Source organism: Taeniopygia guttata, chromosome 11 (assembly GCF_048771995.1).
Source record: "Taeniopygia guttata chromosome 11, bTaeGut7.mat, whole genome shotgun sequence".
Taxonomy (NCBI): Eukaryota; Metazoa; Chordata; class Aves; order Passeriformes; family Estrildidae; genus Taeniopygia; species Taeniopygia guttata.
In genome coordinates this window covers 14,436,290-14,452,052 of record NC_133036.1, presented here as the reverse complement: position 1 = coordinate 14,452,052, position 15,763 = coordinate 14,436,290, and the positions used below count along the sequence as shown (strand labels likewise).

Sequence of the window (15,763 nt, the reverse complement as noted above, 5' to 3'; positions counted from 1 at the left end):
TCCAGAGCACCCGAGCACTGAACATCCTGTACCAGGTCTTTTCTCCAATGCTTCCTCAGGCACTTCTTGGTTGCTACAGCCAGCCTCCTGCCTTCAGAAATCAGCATGGAAATGTTTAAACATGTAACAAAACAGGGAGAAGAACTGCTATGTGAAAATAATTGATGGGTTTGTGGTAAAAATTAGGAGAATGAGAAGATCCCTGACACATTTGTCCATTACAATCTGCTAGGTGTGGTAGAGGGAAGCTCTGTCTTTTTCCCAGAGCTGTGTGTGATGCTGAACACACGTGGGAATTGCTCAGGCCAACAGCAATCTACTGAAGAATTTGTTTCTGTAGAACCTCTGAATTTTTTATAGGCTCATTTTTTTTCCAGTCTAACCTGAGATCGGAAGTCATAGTTACAGTAGTCAAAAGATAACTTCTAATCAGCATCAAAAGAGAAGGCAATTGCTTGTTACGCCAGGGTTTTGTTGCCATCAAATTAATTTTGTAATTTTGTTGCTAGCTTTAGTCTTGGTTGCAGAACATCTTAGAACATCTTTTGCAGAGAGACGCCGGGATGTCGAGCCATGTTGATGATGTGATGGCACTGCTCTGCCACATTGCCAAGGCCAAGCACATAAAAGCTTCTTACACTCATTCTAAACGAGGAGGAATACTGGCAGGTGGAGGTGCTGTTTTGGGGGGGATGCTGGGCGGCCCACCTGGAATTTTTGTAGGTAAGTGTGCTTTGTTTTGGAACAAGAGGGTGGATAAATCCCTGAGTGAAGAAATGCAGAGGTGTGGGTTGAAGAAAGGAGCATTCAGTGTTGAGATTTTCTGGTGCGATGGGGGCTGAGGGTGGGTAAGCCTTAGCATGGGGCAGGATCATTTCTCACTACAAATGATGCTTATTTCTGTCTTTTAAAAGTCCCTGATATCCATGTCCTGATGAACTTGGGTTTCTTTCCCGCTGGGATTTGTTATTCCCTGTCACTTTGCTTTTCTACTTGTTGCAGAAAGTTACAGAAAAGCCTAAGTCTAATAGTAAAGAACTGTTTGTCCTCTGTAACTCTGGAATGAAGAGTTGTCTAGTTTGAAAGCTGCCTTGCTGCTGAAGGCATGTGGGCCCTGGCCCATGAATGTTGAGCAGTTGGATGTCCTGTGAGCAGTTGCAGGAATTTCAAGGGCTTACTGATTTGGGATCAAATTGCAGTGTGCCTCTGTCAGGTTGAGTTACAAAAACAAGCAAATAATTTGTGAGGAGGGATAACAGAAAATGCAAAGTGAAACTGTGTATCTACTCCTGGTAGAGAACTTAAGGAATAGCCAGAATGTTGACAAATAGATGACTGAAGTTATCAGGAACAAAGAAAGGAAATTAAGCTTTTGTAAGAAATTTGTAAGCTGAAAATCTGAAGTGAAGGTAATAATGTAAGTGGCCTCATTCTTGAGTGAGATGAAGAGAAATACTGAAGTTATTAATGGAGGTATTTTCCCTTTTAAGTGCTTGTTTAAGCTTTCATAGTGTCTCCCATTCAAGCTTGATGTTCTTCAGCCATGGTGGAAGGCACTGGAACAAGTATACCTCTTACTTCATAGTGAAAGTTACAGTCATAAGCATATATAATAAGAGTAATAAGTCCTTTCTAAACTAAAAGCCATGACTCAATTACAGTGCAGCTAAATCATAACCCTCTCATGTAACTTTTAAAATTGGAGAGGTAAATAAGCCAAGTAAGTCTAGGACAGTTAGAGAGACATTTACCATCAAGGGCCCCTTCACTTGCTCAGACAGCCTGGATAGGTGTGGGACTGGTGGCAGGGGCTGTCCCTCTTGCTGCTTTGCACCAGGGATGAGGATGAGTTACCTGCCACGTGCAGCATTGCTGCAGCAGCTTGCAGTCGTCATGCTTCCCAAGGACTGCCTGCTCTGAGCAGAGTGGGCTGTGGGTTTATTGCCTGGGGGAGAAAGTGTGATTGTGTAGCAAGTCTTGTCTCAATGGACAGGGAGCTTAGACATCAGTACTTCCAGTGGCTTTTGCATTAAGTGCCCCTAAATCAGTTATTGATGTTCACATAAAAGTCCCTTGAAGATGAATTTGGCCATCGTAGGCTTTCAAGTATTTCTGTGGTATTGTGGGGAAAATTGCTAACTGAGTAAAAGCTGCAAGTTAAGAGTTTTGGCTAATGAAAAACTGCATCCCTGTGAGTGCACAGATGACTTTTTAGGAGCAGTGGCTGGGGTGGCAGTTTTGGTGGCAGGGTCAGTTCTGCCACCTCTCCATTGTGAGGGCTCTCTCTCTCTCTCTCTCTCTCTCTCTCTCTCTCTCCTTCCTTCGTTCCTTGCTCCGTCCCAGGCCCTGTGTGCTCCGGGCAGTGCTGGCAGCCCTGTGGATTGCTGTGCTGCACTCACACTGCTGCTGGAGGGGAGCCCTGGAGGCTGCTGGGCTGCTTTCTCAGCAGCCACAGGCACATCAGCTGTAGATGATCCATCCCTCTGCTCTTGTCCTGACAGCCTGGGACCTTCCACTTACCCGAGTGTGTCTTGTCCACTGGGGAGGCCGGGGTGTGCACGCGGTAGCTGAAAGCCTGAATGTGTCTGATGGGATTGGTCTGTGCCCACCTGCAGGGGTGGGCTTCAGGTGTGTTGGACAGTGCAATGAGTGACTCTTAAAGGAGCAGAAAGCTTTCACCAGTCTGGGAGTGTCTGGCAAGAGATGATGACACTGCTCAGGCAGTTGTTGCTCTGGTTTTCTCCTTGGGCATGGTTTAATTTAGCGGTAGAGCTTTCCCCAAGAGAGTGTCCCCGGGAGTGTTTTCTTTCTGGTTTCTAGCTTGAAGCCATTAGTGTTGATTGTATAAAGGGTTTCTTTATGGTTGCTGTTGATGTAAAGAGTTTTTAAAATCCTTTCTGATGATTTGATTATTGTGTATAAATCTAGATATAGCAGGCACAGATGACAAGTCTCTGCTTTCTAATCAAGGGGAGAACGTTGTTGGTGAAGGCTGTGGATGGAATTCCAGGCTTTAGCATTTATTGGTGAAAACTAATGATTCTTCGTGTTTCCTAGGAGGAGCAGTTGGTGGATTGATTGGATGGCTCACCTCTGAAGATTTCAAGCCAGTCCTTCAGGTTTTAATGGAATTGTCTGCTGCTGAGAAGCAAGAACTTTGTAATGCAACCATGCCGTTTGTCAAGAACTTATGTTGGACTGGTGCTCGTCACCTGATTGATCTTGTTGTATCAAAACCAGCTCTCATGGAGCAGATTTCAGATATGCTTATCAGTTACCTTGCCAATGAGCTAAAAGCAGAACTGAAGTATAGCTGATAACCCTCCACAGAAGAGGATTTTTATGATTGAATACATTTTACTCCCGCTGCTATGTATCTTCAGTGCAACAATTACTAGTTATTGGTACTACTTATAAATATATGCTTATTGATGTAAACTTGGGCCGTTCAGTTTAGGTGATCGGGGTTTTTAAAATTTTTTATCATTATTGTTATTTTTGATTTGTATGGCTTTGTAAGGATAGTATTGGATTACTGCGTTAACCTGATACTGACTTGCTATGAAATATTGGATTGCTCTGCATTAGGACTAATTCTAATTGCTGAAGGGAATAATGCTGCTCTTAGGCTACTGTGTCATTGTGAAAATTTTCAAAGTCCTTTTGTTTTATTTAGGAGACTTGATTTTGTTTGTTCAAGTGCTTTAATTTTTTTCCCTGTGAATGACATGTAAGGGGCCAAAGTAGCAGGCCAATTTGGAGACTTTTACCTGTTGTTTGTTTTAGCCATGCAAAGGAAGGTTTTATAAGGAAGTACATTACTGTGAACTCAAAAGACCCAGTCTCTACACTGTCCCTTTTTTATTGTACTTCTTGAGTTGTCTTTTCATGTAAGATGTGAAGCAAATCCTTCAAGATTTCAAGTAGCAGGAAAATAAACTGTGAACACTTCCAGTTCAATTTTCACCAGGTTCCTGTGCCACAGAATGGGAGGGTGTGACAATAAAAAAATGGGGAGCTGAATCTGCATGGGGAGCTGAATCTGCCAGTGTTCTATAAGCCCCAGGATTAAGGTTGTCGTTTGAGCTTTGAATTCCGGATTGGGTCTGTACAGCTGGTCCTCTGTTCTCATTAAAATGTCCATAAGAAGCCTCATAGTGATCTGTGTGTTCCTTTAAACGGCAGGAACAGTTGAGGAACTCGGGCAGGCAGCAGTGGGCAGCAGCAGTGCTGGTGGGTGGGTGATGTGCCTGCTGCATTATTGCTGTCAGCACCAAATGTTGTGGTGCTCAATGTCCCAGCCAGTTGGTCACGTTGGATTTCAGGGCACTCATAAGACAAGTTTGTAGGCAGCAAAATGTGCAGGTGTGCCTTCTTTTTGTGTAAAGGCTCAAGTGGAGCCATTCAGTGGTGCGGCAGTGGTGCCGGCGGGTGAGCGTGGAGAACTTGGTCTGCGTGCAGCGCATGCAGATGTCCGTGGCCTTGTCTGGGATCCAGGGGGCCGCGGGCTCCCTGCAGGGCTGCCGGCCCGTCTTGGTCAGCAGGTGCTTGATGCACTCCTCCAGGTGGCTGATCCACTCCTTCCTCTCCGTCAGGGAGGCTGCGGAAACCACAAAGGACTTCTTGGAGGTTTTGATCAGCCAGCGGTTCTTCATCTGCAAGGTGTCTGGCAGCGTCTCCAGAGTGACATCTTCAAGGGGGATGATGTGCTGGGAGTTGTACTTCCTCTTGTTGATGATGATGCTGCCGTAGACGAGGATGTCGTTGAAAAGGAAAAATATGCGAGGCTTTGGTTTCTTGCGGCATTCTTTGGTTAAAATCCCTTCTCCCAGGAGGACCCTGCCCGGCAAGGCTAAGGGCTGCCCAGAAGCCCCAAAGCAGTTTTCCACAGCAGCAATGCGCTGGCTGTTGATCTCCGTGTTTGCAAGGTGGTCCACCATCTCCATCTGGAGAGAGGAAAACAAAGAGGGAAGTGGTGAAACTACACCAGGGAGAAGGTGAGTAGCCAGTGCATGCACAGGTGAGATGCTGCTAATGCAATCTGAGGCTACAGGTAATCTCACTCCTTGCTTTACTTTGTTACCTGTCTAAATAAAATCTTCAAACTGTCTGACCTCATTTTGCAACAGCCCAGGCTGCACTGGGATGGTGCAATTTGCAGCAGTGGAATTCCCTGAAGGCAGAGCCAGGTCCTTCTGGTGTTGCTTTTTTCCCCTGTGTGTCCTTAGAAAAGAAAGCTGCTTGGTCTGAACCTGATTTTATGCAGATCCATAGATCTCCATCAAAGGGTCTTGAGAGCAAGCCTTCCATTTCTGACTGCACACCTGCTTTCTCAAGGATTGCTTACAGACACACACAACCCCACAGCTCCATTTTGGGCCAGAGCTGAGGCAGGAACAAAAGAAAAATCTGTGGTATCACTTGTTCCTGCTGGTCTTCCAAGCATGACAAAAAGGGGTAAAAACAACAAATGAAAAAAGCCTTCATGATGTGAATAAACTCACACAAGTGAAGCCTTTCCTCTGTTCTCCCTGGGCTGAGAGTGCTCCAAGTGCAAGGCACATCACTCTGCAAACAGTGAGCTCTGCTGGAGGGGAAGTGGAATGCAGCACACTCATCTCTCCCACACCTCTTCTCCCAGAGCTTCCTTCTCTAGGGTGAAAAGGCACAAGGCCAAGACCAGCTCAGGCCACGGCAGACCTAAATGGAGTGACCCAGGCTGCAGAAAAAGCTTTCACAGAGAGGCACGGAGTGCTGGGTGCTCCTGAAGAGCTGCCTCCCTCGGGGTCCCCTGGAGCTGGAGGGAAGGATGTGAATCCTCAGGGCCCCAGAGCCTGGAGGGCACAGGGTGGAGCTGGGCAGTGTTGGGCACAGCCACTCACCTGGGTGTGCACTTGACATTTACTGAGTGCTCTGGCCAGGCTGCAGCCAGAGGGGGAGTCCAGGGGCTGCCTCCAGCAGCAGGGGCTGAAACCACTCCCAACCCACCTGCCCTGGCACAGCCATGCAGCAGCTGGGCCAAGGATCTGTTACTTGTCACCAGAGAGGGGAGAGCCTCCATTCCCTGCGTGGATCCACCAGCCCAGTGGATCTGTGCATGGAGAGGAGATGTGCTGCTGCAATAACCACCACATGTTCTTACCCCCTCCCTCTTGAATACACCAGTTAGGCTGAAGAACAAACAGGCAGGGCACACTGTTGTCCACAACTGTGCACCAAACTCCCTGACCAGGGTTTCCTGGACTCTCACCTATCCTGGGATGTGGTCTCTCCACAAATCCCTGGCCGAGGATTTCCTGTGTGCAAGAGCAAGATGAGCACACAAATAATAAAGGAAAAACTCAAATTACAGCTTGGGATCCTTGGTGTGCAAGGACTGTGAATGCAATAATGTACTGTCAGGAACATTTGGCACCAGCAACACGAAATGGGCTAAACCAAAGCAGTCCCACCGGTTTCCTTTCCTCATGCTTCTGGGTTATGGAGCTCTTAGCCTGCCTCTTTCATTTTATGTGGTTTAGAAGCATGGCCCAGCCCCTCAAGAACTCATGGTACCTGACAAGACTCTATTTCTAGGGACCTCTGCACACCAGATTCCCGCGGAGCACTGAATATCCCAGTACCAGGTCTTTCCTCCAACGCTTCCTCAGGCATTTCTTAGTTGCTACAGCCAGCCTCCTGCCTTCAGAAATCAGCTTGGAAGAGTTTAAACATGTAAGAAAACACTGTGAAGAACTGCTATGTGAAAATAATTGACTGATTTGTGGTAAAAATTCAGAGAATGAGAAGATCCCTGACACATTTGTCCATTACAATCTGCTAGGTGTGGTAGAGGGAAGCTCTGTCTTTTTCCCAGAGCTGTGTGTGATGCTGAACACACATGGGAATTGCTCAGGCCAACAGCAATCTACTGAAGAATTTGTTTCTGTAGAATCTCTGAATTTGTTATAGATGTGAAAAATGCATACTTCACGTTTGGCTTTTCACAAATATTGCAATGGATATTATATGTGTATTGTTAGAAAATTACGTGGTATTAATTCTCTAAGGTTGTGTTTTAAATATATTTTTAGGTTATAACACAATATTAAAATAGAAACTATGCTATGTAAGATACTTTTTAACTAGCTCAAGAAAGAGGTGAGATAATCAAAAAATTCTTTGCACGGAGGTGACAGTGAAATGAACCTAGAAAAAGTTACAACCTCCTTATCAGAAAAGACAAACATTCTTCCACCTTGTCTCTGTCTTTATGGAACCACCAGCATTAAGGGGAAGAAGCTGACAAAAACCAGAAAAGTTCTCAATTTGCAAAAAAATTATGCATCATGTATGAGATATATGAATTGCAACAGGCTATTGCTTTTAAGGGTTATTCCTTTGTTCACAAAACATGTTTTTGGCAGTTTAGTGTCCAAAAACATCCAGATGTCCCTAAATGTTTGCTTTTAATTGTCTTATAATTTTCCTAACTCTGAATTTTTATTACTCTAATTGTATTATTATTTTTATAACCATTAAACTTTTAAAATTTAAAAAAAAAAGTGATTGGTATTTTTCACATACATTTCCAGTAACAGTCAGCAATTCCTGGAAGGGGTGGGTATCCAAGAAATAAAAAGTGAAAGCATTTACTTTTTCCTGTGTTTGTCTGCTAACAAAATGTTTGTTCTTTTCCCCTTGTATATATTTAATAGCTAGGTTAGGTCTTGGTTGCAGTGGTCAAAAGATAGCTTAAAACATCTTTTGCAGGATTTGGAGACGCCAGGATGCCGATTCATGTTTCATTAGTTGTTTTTTATGTTTTTGCAATGAGTCAAGGAAAACAACTTTAATTTTCAGGCTTAGTTCAGAATTTGAAGATATCATCACCGAGTGCTGTGCTCAGTATCTCTACAGCAGCAGACCAGGCTCAAAAGGTAGGATTTTCTGGAAGTGATGGTTTAGGAGGCAGATGCTGCTCGTGCTTACGGGATGTGTATGGACCAGTGATGAGATGGCCCTCCTTTGCAGATGGACTCAATATCTTGAGTCCCTGTCTGTCCACCAGCTGTTACTGAAATAATGGATGGACTTCTAGCCTGTTCAATCAATCAGGTGACGTCTTCTTGCACATTGTTGTTTGTGAAGTTGTGTTCTTTAGTCTGTCTCAGTGTGGGAGCACCTTGTGTTTGGATTTTCTCCAGTGTTGTTCCCATATTTCTCCTGCAAGGTTGCAGTTCATAGGGAGCTGTTGCTGTACGGTTGAGACAGAAGAAATTGTCACCTCACATTCCTGTTCGTCACCATATGATGGCCACCATGATAAGGACAGCCGCAGGTAGGACATGTCTCTGTATCTTCCCAGGTGGGTTTGGAATGTGCTGTGTGGGTGGGATTTTGTGCCGTGTGCCTGCACGTGGCAGAGGTGTTCCCTCATTCCTCAGGGAGAAGCTGTAAGGAGCAGTGAGGACAGCTCAGTGGTGGGGCAGGCTGGGTGCTGGTGAGAATGTCTGTGTGTGGGCATTTGGGAAGAGGCTGATTTTTCTCTAAGTGGCATAGTGAGTGCAGGGATAGGAGGGCTTTGCTCTGTTCACTAATGTTCTCTGCAGGAGTTAAATTAGAGTGAATATGACAGGAGATCATAGAAATACCTGTAAGAGTTTAGAGAAAATGAGTGCTGCTTGTGGAGTCTTTGCGAGTTTTGAGTGTGATGCTCCCATCCAGAAATAAGCAGGACCCACTCTGCTATGGCAAGAATCTTGTTCAGTCAACACAAACAAGCCCAAATAAATGTTATTTTTTTGTGTGGAAATTTCCTTTGTTGGAGTTTTGAGGACAATGAAGTGGTCAGTAATTTTGTATGGAAAAACTACTTTCAGTTTTTGATTCCCAGTAAGTTTCTGCTTTATCTTGAGGCTGATTAATGAGTACCAAATTTGCTTGCCACAGATTTGTACACCACCAGGCACCAGTGTGATTACCACTCTCGTTATGGCCTGGCTTTTTTTTAACTTTAATCAACTGCACTTTGTACGTGGTTTTTAAGGAGTGTTTTATTTATCCAGAGGAACCAATGGTAGTTGCTCACCTTTGCACTGTGCTGTAGTTACAGAGTTTGTGGTAATTGGGGGTGGGGCTGTGGCCAATCCTCATCCCTGATGAGCTCCAGCTGAGCAGCATTGGAGGCAATGAGACACGGAGTGCCCAGGTGGAGTGACCAATCACCAAAGGGAGCCGGGGGCACACAGGTGTAAGGGCTGTAAGGAGCAGGGTATAAAAGGTTGTGCAGAAGGAAAGGAAGGGGCAGATGCTTGAAGCCTTCTAAAGTTGTATGGTGTTCTTCTGTGTGTCATAGCAGACTCGACTGCCACATTTGATGACACTTCCGATGCTTGGGATTTGGTGCAGACAGAGCCCCATGTAGTGCTGTGAGGAGCAGAGAGACACTGACTGGTACAGGCCTGACCAATATGGGCACCCAGAGTACAGGTGAGCCACTGGGACATTATGGGGAATATGTTATCAAGTGAAGAACAGTTTGGCTTATCTACCCAGAAAGCTTTGTTGAAGAGTAACGGCATTGAGACTTCTGGTTGTACCCTTTGTTGTGTTTTGCTATGGGCAAGGTCACCAGATTTTGAGAGTGATGCAAGTACTGCTTTTAGTGTTAGATCATGGAAAGAGGTTGGGGGAAGACTATGAGTTGTGGTACCAAAAGGGGACAACATGGCCACAGATTTGGCTACCACCTGGAGATTGCTCTATGCGGCTTTGAAAGAGTGGAAAACAGAGGAGGACAAGAGAGAGCAGGAGGTGGAAGGAGAATCAGGGCTGGAAGAAGAAGAAGGAAGAAGAACTGAGCAGGTGGGCCAAGAGCCTGAAGGCAAACCAGGCAAACCAAGAGCCTTTGTTACCTTTGCTGTGTGACCATGGGGACACCTCGCAGTGTTGGCCATGTGGAGGATGGTAATGCAGGTGACTTTGGGCAGCCAGCTTCATCCCAGTGCTGGAACCTGCTGCTTCAGCTGCAGGAATGTCTGCTCATAAAACATCATTGCACATCTGGTACAATTAGATTGCTTTGGGAAATTGTAGCACTCCCTCAGTTTGAGGGGGCAAAGCTGATTATCTTCCTCTCAGTGAGGGCCCTGTGTTGTCAGCTCTCCAACTTGTGTTGTCCCACCTGTGCTGCAGAGCCTTCATCCTGGAGGGCTTCACGTGAGACCTTGACTGAATTCAGCCCAGAGAGGAGATGCCAATTGTTTTCAGCACTTTGCGTTAGTCTGAGACGTGGCACAGAGGTGGAGCACAATCCCAAATCAGTGTCTGAGAGGAGGGAGTGAATCCTGCAGCACTTCAGCCTGCCTGGGGCTGGTGTGAATGACACTCTGAGTGGAAAGCTGCTCACCTCTTGTTAGAAGGGTAAAAACAAACACTTAATTGTCTCTTTTCCCATCATTCCCGGGGCTGGCAGTGGGAGCTGTGCCAGTTGTATATTTTGGGGTGTTTCCCCACTGCTGTAGGACAGACAGAGCAGCTATTTGTCCTGACTTGGAGCTTGAGCCCAATGGGATGAGATAATAAGTGACTCTGGAGCAGAGTGTGTGGCTCTGCCACTGAGCCCTGCTGTGTCATCAGCCTGCCAAGAACCCAAAAGCAACAGTGGTAAAATGGTGAACTTGGATGTTTGCTTTAGACTGGTACCAAAAATTAATGGAGGAGTGAGAGAAATCAACTATTTGATGAATTTCCTGCTGTGCCTCTTTGCAGCCATAGAGTTTATGTGTTCCCTTCCCAAAAGCCAGACCTTTCTTCAGTGTCAGCACTGCTTGGATCCTGCAGTGACATGGGTGATTTGCAGTCAGCCATCTCAGTGCAAAGAAAGCTTTCTCTGTTGCAGTTATTGATTTTTAAGATGTCAAATGGTGTGATATCACTCCACTTTCACTTTGCACAGAGGAGATCTGTTCAGGCAAGTCTGTGAAACAGCTTGGCTTGGGCTGAGATAGAATTGCTCACACACTCTGGGAGAAGAGGTTTTCTAGGGGCTGAAAACCCCCAAATGCTCATCTGTTCTCCAGTGCAGACATTACATGTACAACGAGCAATCTGCAACTTGTGTGTCTGTGATTTTATTTTTAATCCTATTGAATACTTTTTTGTTGGTTTCTAATTATCCCTGGAATCCCTTTCCTCAGCTAATGTGCATAGGGGGAAGAACTTATGTGGTGAGCAGCAGCAGCAAGTGAATGAGGTGGAGAAGTTTTGGTCTCAGAGTGCTTGTTCTCAGGGACAGGTCTCTGTCCCTTGCTGAGGAGATGTGACAGCGTTTTACAAGCTGGGGTCCTGTGTCCTGCTTGCTCCTTTGTGAGACTCTCCTGGGATCTGTGCTCTGAGTCCTGGCTGCCTTATCCATCCACCTCTACATCTCTGCTGGCCTGGCTCCAGAGCACCCGAGCACTGAAAGTCCTGTACCAGGTCTCTCCTCCAATGCTTCCTCAGGCACTTCTTGGTTGCTACAGCCAGCCTCCTGCCTTCAGAAATCAGCATGGAAATGTTTAAACATGTAACAAAACAGGGAGAAGAACTGCTATGTGAAAATAATTGATGGGTTTGTGGTAAAAATTAGGCGAATGAGAAGATCCCTGACACATTTGTCCATTATAATCAGCTAGGTGTGCCAGAGGGAAGCTCCATTTCCTAGAGCTCTATGTGTTGTTGGACACACATGGCAATTGCTCAAGCCAACAGCAATGTACTAAAATATTTTTTTCTGTAGACTCTCTGATTTTTTTAATCAAACCTTTTTTTTCTGATCAACCTGTGACCAGAAGTCTCATTCCCATTTGGCAGTTTCACTGACCTTTTTCACTTTCTGCACGGCGTGGTCTTCTGAGACTCTTGTTACACTAGGGTTTTGTTGCCATCAAATTAATTTCATAGCTGGTTTTAATCTTGGTTGCAGTGGTCAGAAGATAACTTAGAATATCTTTTGCAGGATTTGGAGATGCTGAGAGGCTGATGCGTGTCAATGATGTGATGACACTGCTCACCCACGTTGCCACAGTGACAGGCATGAAAGCTGCTTACACTCCTTCTAAACGAGGAGGAATGCTGGCAGGTGGAGGTGCCTTTTTGGGGGGGATGCTGGGCGGCCCACCTGGAATTTTTGTAGGTAAGTGTGCTTTGTTTTGGAACAAGAGGGTGGATAAATCCCTGAGTGAAGAAATGCAGAGGTGTGGGTTGAAGAAAGGAGCATTCAGTGTTGAGATTTTCTGGTGCGATGGGGGCTGAGGGTGGATAAGCCTTAGCATGGGGCAGGATCATTTCTCACTACAAATGATGCTTATTTCTGTCTTTTAAAAGTCCCTGATATCCATGTCCTGATGAACTTGGGTTTCTTTCCCGCTGGGATTTGTTATTCCCTGTCACTTTGCTTTTCTACTTGTTGCAGAAAGTTACAGAAAAGCCTAAGTCTAATAGTAAAGAACTGTTTGTCCTCTGTAACTCTGGAATGAAGAGTTGTCTAGTTTGAAAGCTGCCTTGCTGCTGAAGGCATGTGGGCCCTGGCCCATGAATGTTGAGCAGTTGGATGTCCTGTGAGCAGTTGCAGGAATTTCAAGGGCTTACTGATTTGGGAATGAATTGCAGTGTGCCTCTGTCAGGTTGAGTTACAAAAACAAGCAAATAATTTGTGAGGAGGGATAACAGAAAATGCAAAGTGAAACTGTGTATTTACTCCTGTTACAGGTAGAGAACTTAAGGAATAGCCAGAATGTTGGCAAATAGATGACTGAAGTTATCAGGAACAAAGAAAGGAAATTAAGCTTTTGTAAGAAATTTGTAAGCTGAAAATCTGAAGTGAAGGTAATAATGTAAGTGGCCTCATTCTTGAGTGAGATGAAGAGAAATACTGAAGTTATTAATGGATGTATTTTCCCTTTTAAGTGTTTGTTTAAGCTTTCATAGTGTCTCCCATTCAAGCTTGATGTTCTTCAGCCGTGGTGGAAGGCACTGGAACAAGTATACCTCTTACTTCATAGTGAAAGTTACAGTCATAAGCATATATAATAAGAGTAATAAGTCCTGTCTAAACTAAAAGCCATGACTCAATTACAGTGCAGCTAAATCATAACCCTCTCATGTAACTTTTAAAATCGGAGAGGTAAATAAGCCAAGTAAGTCTAGGACAGTTAGAGAGACATTTACCATCAAGGGCCCCTTCACTTGCTCAGACAGCCTGGATAGGTGTGGGACTGGTGGCAGGGGCTGTCCCTCTTGCTGCTTTGCACCAGGGATGAGGGTGAGTTACCTGCCACGTGCAGCATTGCTGCAGCAGCTTGCAGTCGTCATGCTTCCCAAGGACTGCCTGCTCTGAGCAGAGTGGGCTGTGGGTTTGTTGCCTGGGGGAGAAAGTGTGATCGTGTAGCAAGTCTTGTCTCAATGGACAGGGAGCTTAGACATCAGTACTTCCAGTGGCTTTTGCATTAAGTGCCCCTAAATCAGTTATTGATGTTCACATAAAAGTCCCTTGAAGATGAATTCGGCCATCGTAGGCTTTCAAGTATTTCTGTGGCATTGTGGGGAAAATTGCTAACTGAGTAAAAGCTGCAAGTTAAGAGTTTTGTCTAATGAAAAACTGCATCCCTGTGAGTGCACAGATGACATTTTAGGAGCAGTGGCTGGGGTGGCAGTTTTGGTGGCAGGGTCAGTCCTGCCACCTCTCCATTGTGAGGGCTCTCTCTCTCTCTCTCTCTCTCTCTCTCCTTCCTTCGTTCCTTGCTCCGTCCCAGGCCCTGTGTGCTCCGGGCAGTGCTGGCAGCCCTGTGGATTGCTGTGCTGCACTCACACTGCTGCTGGACGGGAGCCCTGGAGGCTGCTGGGCTGCTTTCTCAGCAGCCACAGGCACATCAGCTGTAGATGATCCATCCCTCTGCTCTTGTCCTGACAGCCTGGGACCTTCCACTTACCCGAGTGTGTCTTGTCCACTGGGGAGGCCGGGGTGTGCACGCGGTAGCTGAAAGCCTGAATGTGTCTGATGGGATTGGTCTGTGCCCACCTGCAGGGGTGGGCTTCAGGTGTGTTGGACAGTGCAATGAGTGACTCCTAAAGGAGCAGAAAGCTTTCACCAGTCTGGGAGTGTCTGGCAAGAGATGATGACACTGCTCAGGCAGTTGTTGCTCTGGTTTTCTCCTTGGGCATGGTTTAATTTAGCGGTAGAGCTTTCCCCAAGAGAGTGTCCCTGGGAGTGTTTTCTTTCTGGTTTCTAGCTTGAAGCCATTAGTGTTGATTGTATAAAGGGTTTCTTTATGGTTGCTGTTGATGTAAAGAGTTTTTAAAATCCTTTCTGATGCTTTGATTATTGTGTATAAATCTAGATATAGCAGGCACAGATGACAAGTCTCTGTTGCTTTCTAATCAAGGGGAGAACGTTGTTGGTGAAGGCTGTGGATGGAATTCCAGACTTTAGCATTTATTGGTAAAAACTAATGATTCCCTGTGTTTCCTAGGAGGAGCAGTTGGTGGATTGATTGGATGGCTCACCTCTGAAGATTTCAAGCCAGTCCCTCAGGTTTTAATGGAATTGTCTGCTGCTGAGAAGCAAAAACTCTGTGCTGAAGCCATGGATGTTGTCAAGAACTTAGACTGGACTGATGCTGGTCAGCTGATCAGGCTTGTAATGTCAAATTCTACTATCAGAGGCCAGGTATTCGGTGTGCTGAGGAATTTCGTTACCAAAGTGCTAAAAGCAAAAGTAAAGTGTGCCTAATAATTCTTTACCGAGCAGGATTTTTAGGATGGAATGCCTTTTACTCCACTTGCTGCGAATCTTCAGTGCAACAATTACTAGTTATCAGTGCTAATTATAAATATATGCTGGTCTAAGTAATTTGGGATATTTGGGGTTTTTAAATTTTTATCATTATTGTTATAATTTTTGTTTTTATGCGGCTTTTTAAGGATAGTATTGGATTACTGCATTAACCTGATACTGACTTGCTATGTAATATTGGATTACTCTGCATTAGGACTAATTCTAATTGCTGAAGGGAATCATGTTGCTCTTAGGCTAATGTGTCACTTGTGAAAATTTTCAAAGTCCTTTTGTTTTATTTAGGAGACTTGATTTTGTTTGTTCAAGTGCTTTAATTTTTTTCCCTGTGAATGACATGTAAGGTAAAATTTGAAGAATTTTACCTGTTGTTTGTTTTAGCCATGCAAAGGAAAGTTTTATAAGGAAGTACATTACTGTGAACTCAAAAGACCCAATCTCTACATTGTCCCTTTTTTACTGTGTCACCCTGATTCTTAAGTTTTTCTAAAGCCTTCTGAGTTTACATTCTGTTGGAAAACTTTCCCACACCATTTCTGTAAATAACATATTGTTTTGCATTCCTTCATGGGGTTGGAGAAACTTGATGTACTAGTGGTTTGTCCAATGTCTTTGGAGAGGTGGCCCATTCACCCTCCAATCCACTGTCTCCTTTGGAAAAGTATAAAAGTTGGAGTCAGAAAATAAACTTCCTCTTTTACCTTGCAAAATAGCAGGTGGCTCGCATTGTGCTTTCTCGTGTCCTATAGCGACATTATTGTACTTCTTGAGTTTTCTTTTCATGTAAGATGTGAAGCAAATACTTCAACAAGATTTCAAGTAGCAGGAAAACAAACTGTGAACACTTCCAGTTCAATTTTCACCAGGTTCCTGTGCCATAGAATGGGAGGGTGTGACATTAAAAAAATGGGGAGCTGAATCTGCATGGGGAGCTGAATCTGCCAGTGT

General features: G+C 44.9%; 2 protein-coding genes across 7 annotated transcripts; one reads left to right on the top strand and one right to left on the bottom strand.

Annotated features, from left to right (window-relative positions):
- Positions 1-2,499: 2,499 nt before the first annotated feature.
- Positions 2,500-4,964, bottom strand: LOC100223778 (pleckstrin homology domain-containing family F member 1-like). Its single transcript, XM_072934471.1, has one exon. The coding sequence runs from the start codon at positions 4,944-4,946 to the stop codon at positions 4,290-4,292; it is 657 nt and encodes a 218-aa protein (XP_072790572.1). The 5' UTR covers positions 4,947-4,964; the 3' UTR covers positions 2,500-4,289.
- Positions 4,965-7,651: 2,687 nt separating this feature from the next.
- LOC115496888 (protein C19orf12 homolog) lies at positions 7,652-15,527 on the top strand. 6 transcript variants are annotated; one of them, XM_030282688.4, is made up of 5 exons: positions 7,658-7,919; positions 8,213-8,320; positions 9,341-9,471; positions 11,981-12,157; positions 14,493-15,527. In XM_030282688.4, the coding sequence occupies exons 3-5, from the start codon at positions 9,453-9,455 to the stop codon at positions 14,750-14,752; spliced, it is 456 nt and encodes a 151-aa protein (XP_030138548.4). In that variant the 5' UTR covers positions 7,658-7,919; positions 8,213-8,320; positions 9,341-9,452; the 3' UTR covers positions 14,753-15,527. The 6 variants fall into 6 exon arrangements, with proteins under 6 accessions (XP_072790578.1, XP_030138548.4, XP_072790574.1 ...); XM_072934477.1 differs by lacking the exon at positions 9,341-9,471 and adding an exon at positions 10,177-10,404 and having other exon boundaries at positions 7,652-8,320; XM_072934473.1 differs by having other exon boundaries at positions 7,658-8,320; positions 9,338-9,471.
- The last annotated feature ends 236 nt before the right edge of the window (positions 15,528-15,763 follow it).